The sequence below is a fragment of the Argopecten irradians genome, chromosome 8, assembly GCF_041381155.1.
Source record: "Argopecten irradians isolate NY chromosome 8, Ai_NY, whole genome shotgun sequence".
Taxonomy (NCBI): domain Eukaryota; kingdom Metazoa; phylum Mollusca; class Bivalvia; order Pectinida; family Pectinidae; genus Argopecten; species Argopecten irradians.
Genome location: NC_091141.1, coordinates 24,713,813 through 24,733,716, shown reverse-complemented (window position 1 = coordinate 24,733,716; position 19,904 = coordinate 24,713,813). Strand labels below are relative to the sequence as shown.

Here is a 19,904-nt window from a genome sequence, read left to right as displayed (position 1 = left end):
GGCGATGGAGCATCTTAAAGTTCATTAATGATAGTATGAATAATTTCATTGTTTTTCAGGATCGATCGCGCCGACGGACATCAGTTTCCATGTTCTGTACCTTCGTGTTGATATGTTCGTTGGTGATTGTCTTCGCAACGTTCCTTTCTGGTGGAATATAACGAGGATTCCAATTGGTTGATTTCTTATTCCATGAAGAATAAAGGTCAGCGTTATTTATTTCGGCTATTGCGAAAAAAACCAGAAGTCATCCCTTGTCTTCCGTCACGTCACGTTAGATAGGCGAACACTTATAAAAGATAACGATCACTTAGTTCTTACATGTACAAACTGACGCAGTTATTCATTCAAGGTCCATGTTTGATTAATAAACATCCTATTTACAGCCAATGCCATGAAAGGACGGCCTCCAGCATATCCGGTGTGAAGTATGTATTGCGTTGCGTGTGTTTTGGGGAGATTGTGGTGTATCTTTTTGTATAGTGGAAGTCTTGCGCCCTTTTTATAGTGCTATGTCACTGAAACATGTTGATTACAATGTAAAATGCTATTTCGATCGGAGATAATTCCAGTTTTTAGGTCATCTGACCCGAAGGGTCAGGATGACCTATAGTCGTCATGTTTCGTCCGTCGTCGTCCGCCGTGCGTTAACTTTTCACATTTTGAACTTCTTCTCAAGTTCTACCAGTGCGATTTAAATGAACCTTACACCAAATGATCCTGACATGGTCCCAACAAAGTGTTGTTATTTTTCGAGTCGATCCGAAATCCAAGATGGCCGCCACAGCCGCCATCTTAAAAACACATTTTGAACTTCTTCTCAAGTTCTACCAGTGCGATTTAGCTTAAACTTGCATGAAATGATCCTGACATAGTCCCGACAAAGTGTTGTTATTTTTCAGGTCGATCCGAAATCCAAGATGGCCGCCACAGCCGCCATCTTAAAAACACATTTTGAACTTCTTCTCAAGTTCTACCGGTGCGATTTGGCTGAAACTTGCATGAAATGATCCTGACATAGTCCCAACAAAGTGTTGTTATTTTTCGGGTCGATCCGAAATCCAAGATGGCCGCCACAGCCGCCATCTTGAAAACACATTTTGAACTTCTTCTCAAGTTCTACCGGTGCGATTTGGCTGAAACTTGCATGAAATAATCCTGACATGGTCCCAACAAAGTATTGTTACATCTTTGGTTGATCCTAAATCGAAGATAGCTACCATGACACTATCTAATTAATGTCCTATATGTTAAGGCCCTTGGGCCTCTTGTTTGAAATAAAATTTGTTGAAAGAAATTGAAAATGATCCTGACATGGTCCTGACAAAGTGACACCATATATAATTGATTTTACTATTGCCAAGGTAGCATGATGACCGTTAAGGCCCTTTGGGCCTCTTGTTTAGAGACATAAAACGGAAAACACAAAAAATAATATATATACCTAAACCACTCGTATCATATTACCCTGCATTGTTAACCTCATCAAATAACTCAAATGGCACATTTTTGCTAAATAATTCTTGCCATAGTTTTCGTAATTTACCACCAAAATGATAACCACCATTTTGATAATCACAATACCTTAAATGCATATGTTAGATTTTACAAAATCAGTTAAGAGTATTGCCAAAAATCATTTTAACGTTTGAAGTGCAGTAAAATGCGAACAAACGGTAAAATCAAGAAGCCAAGTTGTGGTCTACCATTTTAACTCACATTTTGACGCTGATATTCGTAATATTAAGGTGACGTCTTTGATATGTATTAGTACAGCACCTGACAGAATACCGGATTCTGATTGGCTACACACATGGATACAATTTGCATGTGTCCAGGGAACCAGGGACGTCATTATAACGTTGCGCTTCGGCCAAGACGGCAAGGTGGCGTACAGGCTGTTGTGTGCGGGGATGGAAGCAAAATGCTGTTTTTCTACAGAAGACAGTTCACTCATGTTCTATATTGATCTACTTTAAATCTTCATGAAGCTCAATCTCGTTTGATGGAAACACAGATATCTGCAACACAATATGGCCTGGGTGAAGGTACTATCCATCCCTCGACAATACTATGAGGCAAAAGTGTCCTCTTAACCAGGCCATAAGATAAATATTTTTTATCTAACCATAAAATAAGCATAAAAACAATCCGTTTTCCAGTGCATACATTATGTGTTGTTGCAAATGTTTATAAAACATCATAAATATTTGTCCATGTCCTTGAATAATTTTCAGTTTAATTCATGAAAACTTACTCATGGATTACTGAAAAATAGCATGTCAAAATATTCGCCTAGTTACGGCACATAAAACATTTAAAATAATAGAAATATAAGATTCCTCTTGGAGGAGGAATAATATGTCATATAGATTTGTCAAGTAACCCAGTTTATGTATCAAATATATAATCAAAGATACTTGCAGTATGCTTATTTACATTTTGATATTACAACTCGGTGAAAACAAAGCATGTGTTTATGATCCCTGTTCTGACGTCAGTATCAACTACATGTACATCAGTTTAACGATATTTATGACATACTTAACTTGTTCGCACGTATTCACAGTAAAGTTTGTATTTAGGTCACCTGAGACGAAGTCTCAAGTGAGACCTATTCTGATCGTCTTTTATCCGTCGCCGTAAACAACTACCATTTTCGACTTCTCTAAAAGTGCAGAAGTATTTTAGATTGTTTGATTAATTAACGTCCTATTAACAGCTATGGTCATGTCAGGACGGCCTCCCATATATGCTATGTGTTGTGTGTATGTTGTGCGAGGTGTGTGTCTTGGGAGACTGCGGTATATATTCATGTTGTGCCTTCTTGTATAGTTGAACTGTTGCCCTTTTTATAGTGCTATATCACTGAAGCATGCCGCTGAAGATACCAACCCGGTCACATTATACTGACAACGGGCAAGCCAGTAGCCCCTTTCCCTGTATGCTGAGCGCTAAGCAGGAGCAGAAACTACCACTTTGATAGACTTGGGTGTGTCTCGGCCAGGGGACAGAACCTAGAGCCTTCCTCACAGGGGCGAACGCTCAACTCAAGGCCAAAAGTGAGGCGGTGCCAAGGGAGGCATTAGGAAAGATAAAGTCAGTTAGGAAGAAAAGAAAAGATAAGATCCTAAATTTAGTCGCCTTTTACGATCATGCAATAGGGGCAGCAGGTACAATCTAATGCCATACCTGCAGGGCGGCTGCAGAAGCAATTTCAATGAAATTTTGCACAAAACTTCTAAGGCTTAAGGCCAATCAAAATTGTGTATGAAATGGTCCCCATCCCCAGGGAGCTATGGAAGCGGCCAAAAAATTGACTAAAATTTCAAATATTTCTTCACCACTTACAGATGTGGTAGAATCAAATACTCTTCATGGATAGGATGGCCTTAAGGTCCTTTCCGAAAATGTGAATTATAGTACCCTGGGATCTCGTTTGCCCTTGGGGAAGGGATTAAGTTTACTGTAGTTTATATAGGGAAAGCACATTTTTAGGCATTTGTAATAGGAAATGAGTCAAATGTCAGAATTATCAGTATGAGATTGCCATTTTTTTCATGACTGACCCCAAGGGCCTTAGGGACGGGGTCAAATAGGCTAATACTTATAAAAAAAATCTTCTGAAATTCTGGAAATGGTCATAGATAGAAAGGTCTTAAGGTCCTTAACAAAAATTGTGATTTGTTTGTTTGTTTGTTTGATTTATTAACGTCCTATTAACAGCTATGGTCATTTAAGGACGGCAACCCATGTATGCGGTGTGTTGCGTGTATGTTGTGCGAGGTGCTTTTTTTGGGAGACTGCGGTATGTTAGTGTTGTGTCTTCTTGTATAGTGGAACTGTTGCCCTTTTTATAGTGCTATATCACTGAAGCATGCCGCCGAAGACACCAAGCAACACACCCCACCCGGTCACATTATACTGACAACGGGCGAACCAGTCGTCCCACTCCCTGTATGCTGACCGCTAAGCAGGAGCAGAAACTACCACTTTTATAGACTTTGGTGAGTCTCGACCAGGGGACAGAACCCAGAGCCTTCCTCACAGGGGCGAACGCTCAACTCAAGGCCAAAAGTGAGGCGGTGCCAAGGGAGGCATTAGGAAAGATAAAGTCAGTTAGGAAGAAGAGAAAAGATAAGATCCTAAATTTAGTCGCCTTTTACGATCATGCAATAGGGGCAGCAGGTACAATTCTAACGCCCTACCTGCAGGGCCAACAAAAATTGTAAATTGTGAATTAAATGACCCTGGATCTGCCGTTTCCCTTGGTGAGGGGTGTCAATTTTCATAGGAAATGAGTCAAACTTGGTTAGAAATTTAAGTCTAAGATAGTATTTCAACACCATATCCCTATTGGCTATGGAAGGTTTCTGCAAAATTTCAACAAATTTGGTTCAGTAGTTTTGGCGAAGAAATCGAAAGGTAAATTGTTTATCGTCATACGACGGACGACGCACGATGACGGACAAAATGCGATTAGAATAGGTCACTTGAGACTTCATTCCAGGTGACCTAAAAACCCATTATCTAATAACGGCCGTTTACATAAGGGAAAATACCATAAAGGCATAAAACAATATAGATTAAATAATTTGTTTTTGTTTGATTGATTAATTAACGTCCTATTAACAGCAATGGTCATGTAAGGACGGCCTCCCATGTTTGTTTGTTTGATTAATTAACGTCCTATTAACAGCTATGGTCATGTAAGGACGGCCTCCCATGTATGCGGTGTGTTGCGTGTATGTTGTATTTTGGGAGACTGCGGTAAATTCATGTTATGTCTTCTTGTATAGTGGAACTATTGCCCTTTTTATAGTGCTATATCACCGAAGCATGCCGCCGAAGACACCAAGCAACACACCCCACCCGGTCACATTATACTGACAACGGGCGAACCAGTCGTCCCACTCCCCGTTTGCTGAGCGCTAAGCAGGAGCAGAAACTACCACTTTTATAGACTTTGGTGTGTCTCGGCCAGGGGACAGAACCCAGAGCCTTCCTCACAAGGGCGAACGCTCAACGCAAGGCCAAAAGTGAGGCGGTGCCAAGGAAGGCATTAGCAAAGATAAAGTCAGTTAAGAAGAAAAGAAAAGATAAGATCCTAAATTTAGTCGCCTTTTACGATCATGCAATAGGGGCAACAGGTACAATTCTAACGCCCTACCTGCAGGGCTCAGATTAAATAAACTACTTTATACTTTGTACATTTACGCTCTTAAATTTAGATTAAATAAAATTAAGAGCGTAAATGTACAAAGTAGATGGTATCGATGTTGGCAATATATCATAAACCTTATTTTTTTTTAAATAATAAAGCAACACTTTATTTGTGCGCATTTTACAACACATTTATAATACATAGCACAAATTCATAATTTAAGAGAACAGATAAGCTCATGTCGCAAAAAAAATCAGTTGTGCTTTTTTATTATGATTTTTTCTCGCATTGTACTTGCATGTTGTCTTGTTTAATTATTAGTTATATAACATAACGTACATGTACATGGTTGTTACATCACTCGAAAATGCCATACAATTGCCTTTTTTACAACATGTTCCTAATTACTATGTTGACAGGATGAAAACAACAAGAGCTCAACCACGGCCACATCGTGCTGCGTTTCCTGTATCCTTATCTTCATCGTCATTTTCGTCGTTTTTATCATCGCAATCTTCTAAAATGACCTGGACCGTTAATAATCATTCTGCCTTAAACGTCATGAGAGGTCCTTACTGACAAATGGTTGAGCATTTCAAGAACGGTTTTGATTGGCACTGGAATAGAAACAGTGAATTTTAAAATTATAACGATTGTTTCCATTAGTTTAGGTTTTATATGACTTATTTCCATGCTGAAGAAGTCATTTCTGCAGATATATTTTCATCAATACATACATAAAGCATAAAAAAGAACTTATACAGTGCATACATTCTGTGTTGTATCTAATGTTTGTAAGGCATATCATATATGCTTGTCTGTCCATTTGAATTATTTTCACAGCTTTAGTCATCAAACCGTATGGATTTCAATAAATTACTTGTCACCCTTTTCTCTCTGTAATGACATATGTAATTTTACATGTTTTTGTGTATTGTAAATGTGGAATCGTGAATTGTTTATTATCGAAGACGTCATTTAGTGGAACAATTATTGTTATAACAGATGATTGTAAGGGACAACTTCATTAGCTGAATTATAGTTATTTATCATGATATATTGGGCATTGACTGAACCTTGCATTAGCTTCCAATTTTCCAGCAAAACATCAAGGCAAATTAAGACAACGTAGTAGAAAATTATGTATAGAGAGCAAATTGCATTAAATTATATCTAAGAACTATATAAAAATATCATGTAGATATGATGTTTATAATTGCATAGTTCTTTCACAACATTAACACATTTGGATCAATCTGAATATTTTTCTTTTATTTTTGATGTATTGAATTCTTTCATAACTGAAATTTTTTACCTAATAATTAGTTTAAAGCTAACCCAATACCGTATAATTGGACTTAGATAGTCTTGGTATTATATTTAAGCAAAAACTGATTTTCTGTGGAACCTATGGTCTAAACACATGTCATAGATCTTTGTAAGGCGTTAGAATTGTACCTGCTGCCCCTATTGCATGATCGCAAAAGGCGACTAAACTTAGGATCTTATCTTTTCTTTTCTTCCTAACTGACTTTATCTTTCCTAATGCCTTCCGTGGCACCGCCTCACTTTTGGCCTTGCGTTGAGCATTCGCCCCTGTGAGGAAGGCTCTGGGTTCTATCCCCTGGCCGAGACACACCAAAGTCTATAAAAGGGGTAGTTTCTGCTCCTGCTTAGCGCTCAGCAAACGGGGAGTGGGACGACTGATTCGCCCGTTGTCAGTATAATGTGACCGGGTGGGGTGTGTAGCTTGGTAGCTATAAAAAGGGCAATAGTTCCACTATACAAGAAGACACAAAATAAATTTACCGCAGTCTCCCAAACCACGCACCTTGCACAACATACACGCAACACACCGCATACATGGGAGACCGTACTTACATGACTATAGCTGTTAATAGGACGTTAATTAATCAAACAAACAAAAAGGACGTTAATTAATCAAACAAACAAATAAATCATAATGCGCTAGCTTGCATTATGAGTAATTGTCTGTAATGCTCTGGCATCTAAATAGACCATAGGTGCAACATGAAGATATTTTTATAATTATATTTATATTACAAACTCATTTTGAGGTCTCTGTCTTAACATTTGTAAGGTATGGAAAACCTTTATCGACGACGATTTAAATCAACAATATGGGATAGCCAATGTGACAATGATCAGTTGACGTAACAAAGTCAACTTTTGTGACTTAATAATGGTTACGTTTTGGGGGTCAGGATGCAAGATCTTTCATTATTCTTGTATATATAATAATTTTGTATGTAGTCATTTCGACCAAAGAGCACAACAAGGCAACATTAACACCCAGGGTCATTTAATGAAGGTTTCCCTTGTTGAAATGTGAGGATGTCTAGTATTTGGAGGCTGCGGTATATCCTCGGTATCTCCTGGTAATAGCGGATTTATTGCCTTTATTTATAGTTATCTCTCTGAATATGGGATGGAGGAAGAAAATGCATTAGCACTGAAGTACCTGGAGTATAAAGGTCTTTGAACTTTTGAATTGTTTTGTATCTCTGTATACATATGTGTAATGTATTTTGTAATTCATTTAATACCTAGTTCTTTTCATTTCATAATATGATGATCCAATACAAAATGCATTTTGTTTCGTTAGTTTTCGATTGAGGGTTTTGTAGTTACCGTGAGAGATACGCACGGGCGATACATGCATAGGTTCATCGACGACTTCGTATTACGTATTTGCTCTACACTGTATGTCCATTAATATGAGCGATGTGAATTCCTGCCATGATAATACTCCTCAAATGCCTACCTAAATTGTCAGCGAGGACTCCTCGGTCAATCTTAAGACAGTCGATGCTCTGTCCCTGTTCTCGTCACGTTTAGAGTCTGCTCTCAACAGTCACAGGTCCTATATACTGGAGGACATTGAAAACAGATTTGACACACGCGAGGCTATAGTACAGTCGAATAAGGCGACATTCGACTTTAAGTTTAGCGGTAACAAGCGGCAGTACGATTTTAATTCCTCGAGACTTTCTGAAATTCAAAAAGCCATTTTTATGGTGAAAGAACGCAAACTTTCTCAAGCGCTGGCCATTTTAGAGGGTTGTTGTTCTGCCGTCAACGAGAGAAACAAGATAGTGAAAATTGCCGACCGGCATGGTTGGGATACTGTGGCTGAGTATGAGGATGATCCTACTTGTGAATGTGCTGATGACTCAAATAAATAAGCCAGGGCTATCAGAAAACGAAAATTCAAGAGTTCCTCTCCAGGGAAACCTTATGCTCGTGACTCAGGTCATAGGTCACAAGGAGCTCCAGATTTTCCCGCCAAGATTTCGACGCTGGGAACCTTTTTCGAGGCCATCATCAGTCCTATCAACAGCTGGGAGGCGGATATTCATACCCACCGTTTCAAGCAGGAACGTACCCCGGAGGTCACCTCTGGCCTCATCCGTACTACACAGGACAGCCTACGTCCGGCAAGGCCAGCTCTGTCTGCTTCTACTGTAACGGTTCCGGACATTGGGCCAGCAACTATCCAAGACAGACCAAGTCGGTCCCTTCATTCACGCAGCCTGCCCCAGTCCCGAAGCAGTAGTGAGGAACAGATTAGTTCGGTAAGCATCATTTCCGATGACGGTACGGTGGTTTCCAATTGAATAACTTTACTTCACAGACTTCTATCAGGGGTAAATTGAGGTCACATTCGCAGTTTTGGAGAAAAGATATCAAGGCCAGTGATTATATATGTAATGTCATTGAATTTGGTTATCTAATACCTTCCTTAGAGGAACCTGAGTCCTCTTTTTAATCAAACAATCAATCCGCGTAAAACATGCAGTTTTTGTTCAAAAGGCTATTTCGCAACTTATAGATTCTGGTGTTTTAGAGTGCTCTGAGATTCCATTCGTAGTAAGTCCCTTATCAGTTTCTGTTAATTCTAAAGGGAAAGAGCGTGTTTGATTTTAAATTTAAGATTGGTGAACTCTTATGTAGACAAGAAAAAAAAATAAAATGGATGGTGTGAAAGAAGCTTTGACATATGTCGATCATGGTAATTACATGTTTAAGTTCAACCTAAAGTCCGGGTGTCATCATGTCGATATACACCCAGACCACACAATTTTTTGGGGGTTTTCATGGGAAGTAGAAGATTTTTACTAAGTTTTACGTCTTTACATGCTTGCCGTTCGGCCTATCTTCGGCTCCCCACATTTTTACTGAATGGTAGTTTACTGAGACGATGTTTTTTTGTCAATAACAGTTTTCAGTCCACCTTAGCTATGTCTCGGTCCATTCAATCCGATCTTCTCGGAGCAGGTTTTTTGCCCAGTTATGAAAAAAGTATTTGATTACCTCAGCAGGATGTAGAATGGTTAGGTTTTGTGTGGAATCTAGACAAGGGCGTATTGGATATAAGGACTGAGAAAAGTTCGCAAATACAATATCTAGCTAATGGTTTGATGGAAAACATGCATTCAGTTACGGCTTGGAAACTGGCTCAATTTACAGGCAAAGTTATATCTATTTCCAAGAGTTTGGGTAATATCTGTAGGTTTAGAACCAGGTGTTTACACGCATCTATCTCCGGTAGGAAATCGTGGGACGCTCACTGTTTACTTGACGACAAAGTCTTAGCTGAGCTTAAGTTTTGGGCGAGTAACGTAACACATTTGCCACCCCGTCGTTTATCTGAGGACAGTTGTGATCATGATCTACACATTTTTACAGACGCTAGTACTTATGCGTGCGCTGGTTACTGTGTGGAATTCCTGGGTAGTTTAGTTCATACCATGTGGCCTGACGTCGGAACTAGTTCTGCTCATAGAGAACTCAAGGCAATCGAGAATACATTGCTTAATTTTTGTCAGCATCTAAGCTGTAAGATTGTTTTAATCCATACTGACAATCAGAGTGTCACACGTGTGTTGGAGGTCGACAGTTTGCATTCTGACCTGCATGATAAAGCTTATCGTATTTGTGATCTTGCGCAAAGTTTTAATTTCTTCATTTATCTTTAGTGGATCCCTAGAGCGTGTAATTCTCTCGCAGATCAATTTAGCAAAATCTTTGATTTTATGATTGGACAGTATTTTTCGACTGTTCGACAACAGGTGGGGTCCACACATGTGTGATATATTTGCGGACAATAACAACAAACACGTGTCAAAATTCTTCTCAAAGTACGAATTCCCGGGATCTGCTGGTGTGAATGTCTTCGCGTTTGATTGGTCAGTGGACACGTGCTGGGCGGTGCCACCTGTTCATCTGATAGGCAAAGCTATGAATCATTTTGTGTCGTGCAAAGGTCAAGGCACTCTGGTCGTGCCCCATTGGAGTTCAGCAGTGTTTTGGTCCCTTGTTGATATCACAGAGCGACGTGCAGTTTAGGGGTTTCGTAGTGGAGTATGTTGAATTTAAGAGACCTCGCAATTTCTTTAGAGGGGGTGCGCATATAAACAGTGTATCTGCACAAACACCTTTCAACGCTAATGTGTTGGTGCTTAGGGTTAATTGTAAAAAGATATAATGAATATTCAAGTCTACTTTGCTAAATTAGTGACTTTGTCATCTGCGTTACACGCATAACAAGGACCGATGTTGGTCGTATTTTATATTAATGGATAGAAATGGCTGAAGTTTATGGACTGGTGATGGTCTATTAATTGTAAGGCGACTTCTATATTTTTTTGTACGAGACCGGTGTTGGTCCGACTTATTCAAGTGATCGGTGTTGATCATAATTTTTCTTGTTTTATGCATACGCCTGAGTGGTCAGTATTGATGGTAACGATGTTGACCCATGACAAGTGTACGGATAACGGTTTTTTCTGTGCCGGTGTTGGCTCAGTATTCATACGCATATCCTGTCTGTACAAAGATGTATATAAATAATTTTTATTTTTTCGCATTGAGGCTAGTTTTTTAATTCAAGGCGGAGTCGTTTTGGCCTGAAATTCAGAACATGAGTGCCCATCCCTTATTATCGGGAGCTGCGGATAAAGTCCAGTCTTTAATGGTGGCAAGCCAGGCTAAATCTACAGCGAGGACACGATACTCTTATTTGTCCAAATTTAAATTTTGGTGCAATTCGGCTGGTTTAAGTTATCTCCCGGCAAATGTCAGTACAGTAGCAGTGTACATATCTTACTTAATGCAACAATCGGTGTCTGTTTCCGTGTTACAGTCTCATTTTTATAGTATTAAATGACAGCACGATTTTTATGCTTTAGGTAATCCGTGCAACGCTAAAATCATTGTTATAGCTTTGGAGGGAGCTAAGCTTTTGCTAGCCAAGCCTGTAGTTAGAAATCACCTCTTACCGCCCTCCATATTGAACAGATTTTTGATAGATTCGGTATTTCGAACAAATTGTCTGATTTACGGATTTGTACTATCTGCTTGCTCGGATATGCTGGCTTTTTTTTAGATTTAGCGAACTCGTTGTCAGTATAATGTGACCGGGTGGGGTGTGTTGCTTGGTGTCTTCGGCGGCATGCTTCAGTGATATAGCACTATAAAAAGGGCAACAGTTCCACTATACAAGAAGACACAACATGAATATACCGCAGTCTCCCAAAACACGCACCTCCCACAACATACACGCAACACACCGCATACATGGGAGGCCGTCCTTACATGACCATAGCTGTTAATAGGACGTTAATTAATCAAACAAACAAACTTGTGAATATCAAAATGTCGGATCTGGTTTTCAAACAAAGTCATGTTGAGATTAAAATACCCAATAGTAAGACCGATGTATACAGGCTCGGGGACACAACTTTTATTGCTAGAACAGGGAAGAGAACTTGCCGCGTTAAATGTTTAGAGCGGTATGTTAATGTCGTAGGATTAACACCAGACTCAGATTTTACTCGTTCAGAGCGCTGTCTTGTTTTAAGTCATCTGAATCATACAAGCTCTGTAATTCCAATAAACCACTGTCTTATACCAGAGTAAGAGAATTTTCCTAGACGCCGTGGTTAAAATAGGCCTGAGCAGGACATTGTTCGGATTACAGTTTCCGTAGTGGCGGGGCGACTCAGGCTGCTAAAAGTGGGGTACCTGACAGACTGTTTAAAGCTCACGGTAGATGGAGATCCGAGAAGACTAAAGACGGTTATATTTTGGACGATATTGCTAGGAAATTATCAGTGTCAATTAATTTGGGACTTTAATTAATATACCATATTTTCTCCTTTGTTAAATCGACATATACTGTTGTACACGAAACGTCTTAGCTAATTATAGTCGATGAAACTATTTATGTGTCTTTGTTGTTTTTCCACACTATAGATATGAAATTATTTATGTTCGGATGAAGAACAAAGGAGAACATAAATGCACTTCGTTTCATTAGTTTTCGATTGAGGGTTTTGTAGTTACCGTGAGAGATACGTTAAAAGGCATAGAGGACTCTGGGTGTTACAGCTTGTGTGTTTACGAACATTCCAAATTCTTGGTTATTTACCCGTTATGCAGTGTCTGGTAGCATGCATATGGCAGCGGTCTAAATTGGTTTGTTTGTTTGTTTGTTTGATTAATTAACGTCCTATTAACAGCTATGGTCATGTAAGGACGGCCTCCCATGTATAAGGTGTGTTGCGTGTATGTTGTGCGCGGTGCGTGTTTTGGGAGACTGCGGTATATTCATGTTGTGTCTTCATGTATAGTGGAACTGTTGCCCTTTTTAGAGTGCTATATCACTGAAGCATGCCGCCGAAGACACCAAGCAACACACCCCACCCGGTCACATTATACTGACAACGGGCGAACCAGTCGTCCCACTCCCTGTATGCTGAGCGCTAAGCAAGAGCAGAAACTACCACTTTAACAGACTTTGGTGTGTCTCGGCCGGGGGACAGAACCCAGAGCCTTCCTCACTATGGTTTTACATTCACTATGTGCCGACATATACTGTTTTACACGATACGTTTTAGCTAATTATAGTCGATGATGTTTGTTTGTTTGTTTGATTTATTAACGTCCTATTAACAGCTATGGTCATGTAAGGACGGCCTCCCATGTATGCGGTGTGTTGCGTGTATGTTGTGCGAGGTAAGTGCACTGGGAGACTGCGGTATGTTCGTGTTGTGTCTTCTTGTATAGTGGAACTGTTGACCTTTTTATAGTGCTATATCACTGAAGCATGCCGCCGAAGACACCAAGCTACACACCCCACCCGGTCACATTATCCTGACAACGGGCGAACCAGTCGTCCCACTCCCTGTATGCTGAGCGCTAAGCAGGAGCAGAAACTACCACTTTTATAGACTTTGGTTTGTCTCGGCCAGGGGACAGAACCCAGAGCCTTCCTCACAGGGGCGAACGCTCAACTCAAGGCAAAAAGTTTTAAAACTGTTTTTTTAATATTTCCTCAACCCAGAGACTTGTAAGCACATTTGAAGTCATTATGTGATTAATCTAAATACTTTCTAAAATTTTAGTTTTAAAAATACAACATCATGTTTTAATTAAAAATATTATGAAACTAAAAGTTATATTTTCTATCAGATTGGGGACTTGCCCTGGGTGACATTTTTCGTAAAGGGTAGGGGTAGCCTGTGGATACCAGGAAACATCCGCCACACCATTCGACCAGAGGATGTGTCCCACATGATGCCCACACCTGAGCTGAGAATGGTTGGCTCAAGGTTATATTATCAGTTGTTTTTTTTCTAATTGAAATAAGAAATACAAAAAATATGTACACAGGCTCCAAATTTCATTTTTTCTAAATTGGAAGCTTGTGGAAATAATAATGATCTAATATTACTCTTGAAGAACTTGTGGTTTTCATTTCATTGGAATTGAATATAATATATAATAAGTACTAGTAAAGTGCAAGTTTCTGTTTAAAATGATATACACTATAGTATGCAAGTCGTCTATCAATTTCGTTCTGTTCTTTCCCAGTGAAGATATGTAACGGAATATATTCTCCCTTAAACACTTATTAAAAATTGAATATAATACATTTTGTGTTTGTCATTTCTTTATGGGAACCAATAGAGTCTGTGTGTAAATGTCACTCCCGGCACTGGATACTCAAGGTTCCACTATAAATTTGGTAAGGCCCATCTTTCAATGTGCAGCCTCAGGTACATAACAGCTTCAGGTAACTGATAACATACATTTAACTTACTTTGGCTTGGAAAAGTGTATAATTTAAAAAATAAAAGAATGTTGAATTATTGTAAAATAGTCATGATGATTTACAGGAATGCATTTCAATTCGCCTTCTGATAAAATCTGGAGTAGAGTAAAAATATATGTGGAAAACAGAGATGTCGGCTGAGGTACAGGGAATCAAAAAGAAAGGTAGGTATCTCACAGAAGCTAAAATACAGAGAATGAAACTTCAAAACATATTTTAGACTTTTGAGACTTGTACTGAAATTAAAATGACTTGTAAACCTGAAATGTTCACAATTATACTTTATGAAGTTTTCCTAAAATGTTTTAAAAATTATAGATACTGTTTCCACTCAATGGTTGATGAATTGCAAAATGCTATGTTTCAAATGTGTTATAACAGAAGCATTTATGCAAATTTTGTAAAAATATGTTGCAGAGAAATTCCGAATAAATGGGTATATGACTGTAGCGTCCATCACGGTGACAATTGTGCTTAATTAATGTATGTAAACTTGGAGTTCATGACGGCCTCCCATGAATGTAGTGTGTGTGAAGTGTGAAGTGCGTGTTCTGGGACACTGCGGTATGCATTCGTCCCACTCCGTTTGCTTAACGCTAAGCAGGAGCAGAAAAACAACCGTTCTTATAGACTTTGGTGTATCTCGGCCAAGGGACAGAACACAGAACATTCCTCACAGGGTTGAACTCTCAACTCAAGAACAAAAGTAAGGAGGTGCCAAGGGACGCAATATGAAAGATAAAGTCAGTTAGGAAGAAGATTAAAGACAAGATCCTAAATTTAGTCGACTAAATTATTAAATATTGAATTACAATATCATCTGTTCCGAATACACAAGTACTACTGGTTGGGTAGTTAGTCACAAAATGCGTGTTGCCACGGATTTTCAAACGTTTGATTGTTTGTTTAATTAAATAAACATTCTTATAACAGCTAAGGTCATGTAAGTACGGCCTCCCACAGCATCCTCCGTTGCATCATGCCTAGAAAACCATGTTGCCAAAATGACCCATGTGATTCTCCTCTCACAGTGGAGCATATTTTAGTGCACTGTATTGATTTTAAGCATATACGAGATAAGTACTACGATGTCTCCGACATGTACACTTTGTTCAATGTCGTGAGACATAATCGTATTTTTAAATATCTCAAAGAAATCGGTATTTTAGATAAAATATGAACGTTTTCTCATCATATCAACTCAACATTTCATCGTTTCATCAACATTGTGCATGAGTTTTCTCATGTGTTTTAGCCAAAACTATTTTATCCCATGCAAACCCTTTTATTATCAAATAAACGTTTACAATCTGTGTTTTAATCCTTACTTGCCTTTTCTTACCCTGATCTTTTATCCTGATATTAATGCCTGACTTGTAGTTTGGCCCTAAATGACCATAGTTGTCGATGGGCCGTAAAACTCAAAACAAACAAACAAAAAATGACCCAGTGCTGATCTACCAAAATGACCCAGTGCTGATCATGCCATGGATACACCTGCGTATTTCTACCACGTAACAGGGAAAAAGAGGAATTTATATTACAGAGCGGAAGTCTGATACCACAAACGCACAAAACTCCCAAGTACTCGATGTGACTGGTACCTAAAGGTGTTTGGTTCTGTGCCACCCATTATAACGGAGAACTACAAGACAGATCACAGTACGGTGAAATGCGAGTAAGGAATCCTTTTGTTTACAACTCTGAGGGATACAGAACGTACAACTGTATTTGGGGTACCTAATCAAATGATCAATAGTACCAACTATGTGAAGTTGATGCTCGTAAAACAACGAAACAATTTTAGAATATCCATTCAGCCTTTGGTGGATGTCGTTAGCACCCCTGGATACATATGGGTGGAAATCTACATACCCTATCTAATCCACATTACTGGCTGTCGCTTTGTTTGTTTGATTTACTACCGCGCTTTTAACAGCTATGGTCATGTAAGGATAGCCTAGCATGTATGCAGTGTAGTGTGCATGATGTGAAAGGTGCGTGTTTTGGGAGGCTGCGTTAATTTAGTGTTGTGCATTCTTTTATGGTGGTTTGTTTGATTTACTAACGCCCTATAAACAGCCACGGTCATGTAAGGACTGTCTCTAATGTATGCATTGTGTAGCGTGTGTGAAGTGCGAGGTGCATGTTTGGGGAGACTGCGGTATGTTTGTGTTGTGTCTTGTATGGTGGAACTGTTGCCCTTGCTATATCACTGAAATATGCCGCCGAAGACACCAAGCAACACACCCCATCCGGTCACATTATACTAATAATGGGCCAACCAGTCCTCCCAGTCAAGAAATGCTGAGCGTTAAGCAAGAGCAGAAACTACCACTTATAGACTTTATTGTGTCTCAATTTCAACAAACTTTATTTTATAAAAAATGTGAAAAGAGATTGAACAAAAGGCTAAGCCTATACACGTTCTCTCCCAGATAACACAGTGCATTCAATATCATATACATGTATTTTACACAATATACTCTTTAAAATATAATTTTAAAGTATCTGAACAACTTGTATATGACGATTTAGATAAATTAATCAAAGTTTGTAAATTAGACAATGCATAACTTTATTTGTTTTTAGTTGAAAATTGTGTGTGTGAACATTACTCCTTCCACTCATGGGATACAGACCAAAAAGTCCATTCGCAAGCAGCGATCACAATTCATCCACCCATGAGTTTCAGGAGTCAAACATATTAACAAGATTCAATGTATTAACTATTTGTGATTTATATGCCAAATAATTCAATTTAATGTATATGTTTTTTGCAGAAGATTAACAATGAATACAACTGACATTAGAATAGACGCAGTATACTATACACCGCATTATATATAATTAAACTTTGATTGTTTGTTTGTTTGATTATGTTAATGTCCTAAACACAATCAGGGTCATGTAAGGACGGCCTCCCATGCATGCAGTGTGTGTAAAGTGCGTGGTTTGTGTAGTGGAACTGTTGCCCTTTTTATAATGCTATATCACTAATGCATGCCGCCGAAGACACCAAGCAACACTATCTGAAAGATGGCCCTGCAGGTAGGGCGTTAGAATTGTACCTGCTGCCCCTATTGCATGATCGTAAAAGGCGACTAAATTTAGGATCTTATCTTTTCTCTTCTTCCTAACTGAGTTTATCTTTCCTAATGCCTCCCTTGGCACCCCCTCACTTTTGGCCTTGAGTTGAGCGTTCGCCCCTGTGAGGAAGGCTCTGGGTTCTGTCCCCTGACCGAGACACACCAAAGTCTATAAAAGTGGTAGTTTCTGCTCCTGCTTAGCGCTCAGCATACAGGGAGGGGGACGACTGGTTCGACCTCTGTCTGTATAATGTGACCGGGTGGGGTGTGTTGCTTGTTTGTTTGATTAATTAACGTCCTATTAACAGCTATGGTCATGTAAGGACGGCCTCCCATGCATGCGGTGTGTTGCGTGTATGTTGTGCGAGGTGCGTTTTTGGGAGACTGCGGTATATTTATGTTGTGTCTTCTTGTAAAGTGGAACTGTTGCCCTTTTTATAGTGCTATATCACTGAAGCATGAAAACAATTTATAAAAGTAGTTCACGACCGAAAGGTGGGGTAGAGTGGGTTTCGGCTTTGGGATTGCCATTTTACATCTACAAACTAATATACAAAAATAAATTAAAACCGATTTGTAGCTCTGATGTATTCAACAGTGGCATGAAAAATATACATTTTGACTTTGTCATTACACTCGTTACAGCCATACATAATGGTTGTGGTGTGAATCATGTAGTTTTGTTTTTAACACGATGCGACTCTCGGTGTAATTAGGACATTCAATGAATTAATGTTGTGATGATTCTTGAGTATTGCCACAAGAACATAAAGGCGATTCAGATAAACGGCCCTTGAAAAGATGATGATTAAGATTACTTGAGCAGTTTCGAATTTGACAGAGAATAATGTTCATATTTAGAACACCAGCATTTATATACACATTGCTTCTAGAATAACCAATTGGGTAATCGCTCAAAATTTCATTTCAACTAGCTTAAATTGGTATAAGGAACTGACAGTGGTTAGGTTTATTCTTGCTGCAAGTTTATTGAAGTCATAAAGTGTTGTAGGAAAAACTTTTTGCATAAATGTTTGTTTGACACAATGGAATATGTCTCTGCTAGGGGACAGAACGCAGAGTCTACCTCACAGGGGCGAGCGCTCAACAAAAGGCCAAAAGTAAGGTACAGCGAAATGGAACGCATGGTGGTTTCAGGATAATGGTTTAATAGCTATTCTGTGTATAACATAATTATAACAATACATTATTGACCTTCTTTACAAATAAAGTAATCATCTTTTGTAATGCATGGGTAGCCAAGGGAGTGTCTGGAATTGGATGCGACAAGCGTAATACTTATTTTCCATGAGAAATTGCATTAGAGACTTGCATATTGCGAACGTCGCATCACTTATATACTCCGGGAATTTGTAAATTAGCTTAACACGAACAAAAACTGCATCCGCCATCATGCTGTACATTAAAGAAATACTCCAGATTTTATTGAAAGTGGTTTTTGTCGTTGGTGACGTGTTCTTAACCGGATTTGCGACAAATGGTGACGCCAATGTCTCCCCGCAGACTGCTCCTGATGATTTGGTTACTGGAAATGTCTCCGTTAGCGCCTGCTTGTTGCTCTGTGCAGGGAACACCCAGTGTATGTCCATTTTCAACCGTGCAGGACAGTGTCATCTTTTCTTTAAAAGCTTCGTAGACAGTAGCAGTCTTTTACCTGATCCAGGATGGGTATTTTATAATGTCTAAACTGGTAAGAATTTATTATTCAACAGTATCTTTTTTTCTTTTAACGTATTCGTTTTGATATCTTTTATCTGATTTTTTTTATAAATGTACACTTTATACTATTTTTGAACCGAATGCTTTCCGTAGAAACTAATGTTAACGTTTACAGAAGTTCATGTAATTTTGTTTGTTTGATTAATTAAAGTCCTATTAACAGCCAGAAACATGCGAGGACGGCCTCCTGTCTATGCTTTGTGTAGTGTGTGTGTTGAGAGACTGCTGTATGTACGTGTTAGGTCTTCATGTATAGTGGACCTCTTGCCCTTTTATAGAGCTACAGTAACGCGCCAAAAGTCTTCGTAATTTTTAATTTTTCCCTTTATATTCTATGTATTTTTACAATTAAAAAAAAAACCTGATCTCATCTATTGGTGGATTTAAACCAAATCTGGCGTACTTGTAGAAATTATCTACACTTTCAGCTCATAATATTTGCATAATTTTCCGATGTTTCGTTTTCAAAATATCATAATTTTTGTGCACCACTTAAACTTTATGACGTTATTTCCTTCAATGTACTTACCAAAATGGCAACGAAAAAGTTTTGCATGATAATATGAAAACCAGTTTTCCCAAAAAGTACATAAAGGAAAATTGTGTTAATATTATGAGCTGAAATTGTAGATAGTTTTCTACAAGTATGGCAAATTTGGTTCAAATCCGGAAATACACGAGATCAGGAAAAATCAAAGGGAAAATGTAAAATTACATAGAATATATAGCGAAAAATAAAAATTACGAAGACTTTTTGACCATAGCCTACCTC

General features: G+C 38.8%; 1 protein-coding gene and 1 pseudogene across 4 annotated transcripts in view; both read left to right on the top strand.

Moving 5' to 3' along the window:
• The window catches only part of LOC138329952 (uncharacterized), a 70,497-nt gene extending 56,398 nt beyond the window's left edge, over positions 1-14,099 (top strand). Inside the window, exons 3-4 of one of the 4 annotated variants that reach the window (XM_069277257.1) lie at positions 60-205; positions 5,584-8,080. In XM_069277257.1, coding sequence (XP_069133358.1) covers positions 60-161 — 102 coding nt within the window. In that variant the 3' untranslated portion in view covers positions 162-205; positions 5,584-8,080. Of the gene's footprint in view, positions 1-59; positions 408-5,583; positions 8,081-13,660 lie in introns of those variants that run through there. The other 3 variants (XM_069277249.1, XM_069277254.1, XM_069277255.1) reach the window with 3 other exon arrangements.
• LOC138329954 (uncharacterized) lies at positions 8,383-13,646 on the top strand (annotated as a pseudogene).
• Positions 14,100-19,904: the final 5,805 nt, after the last annotated feature.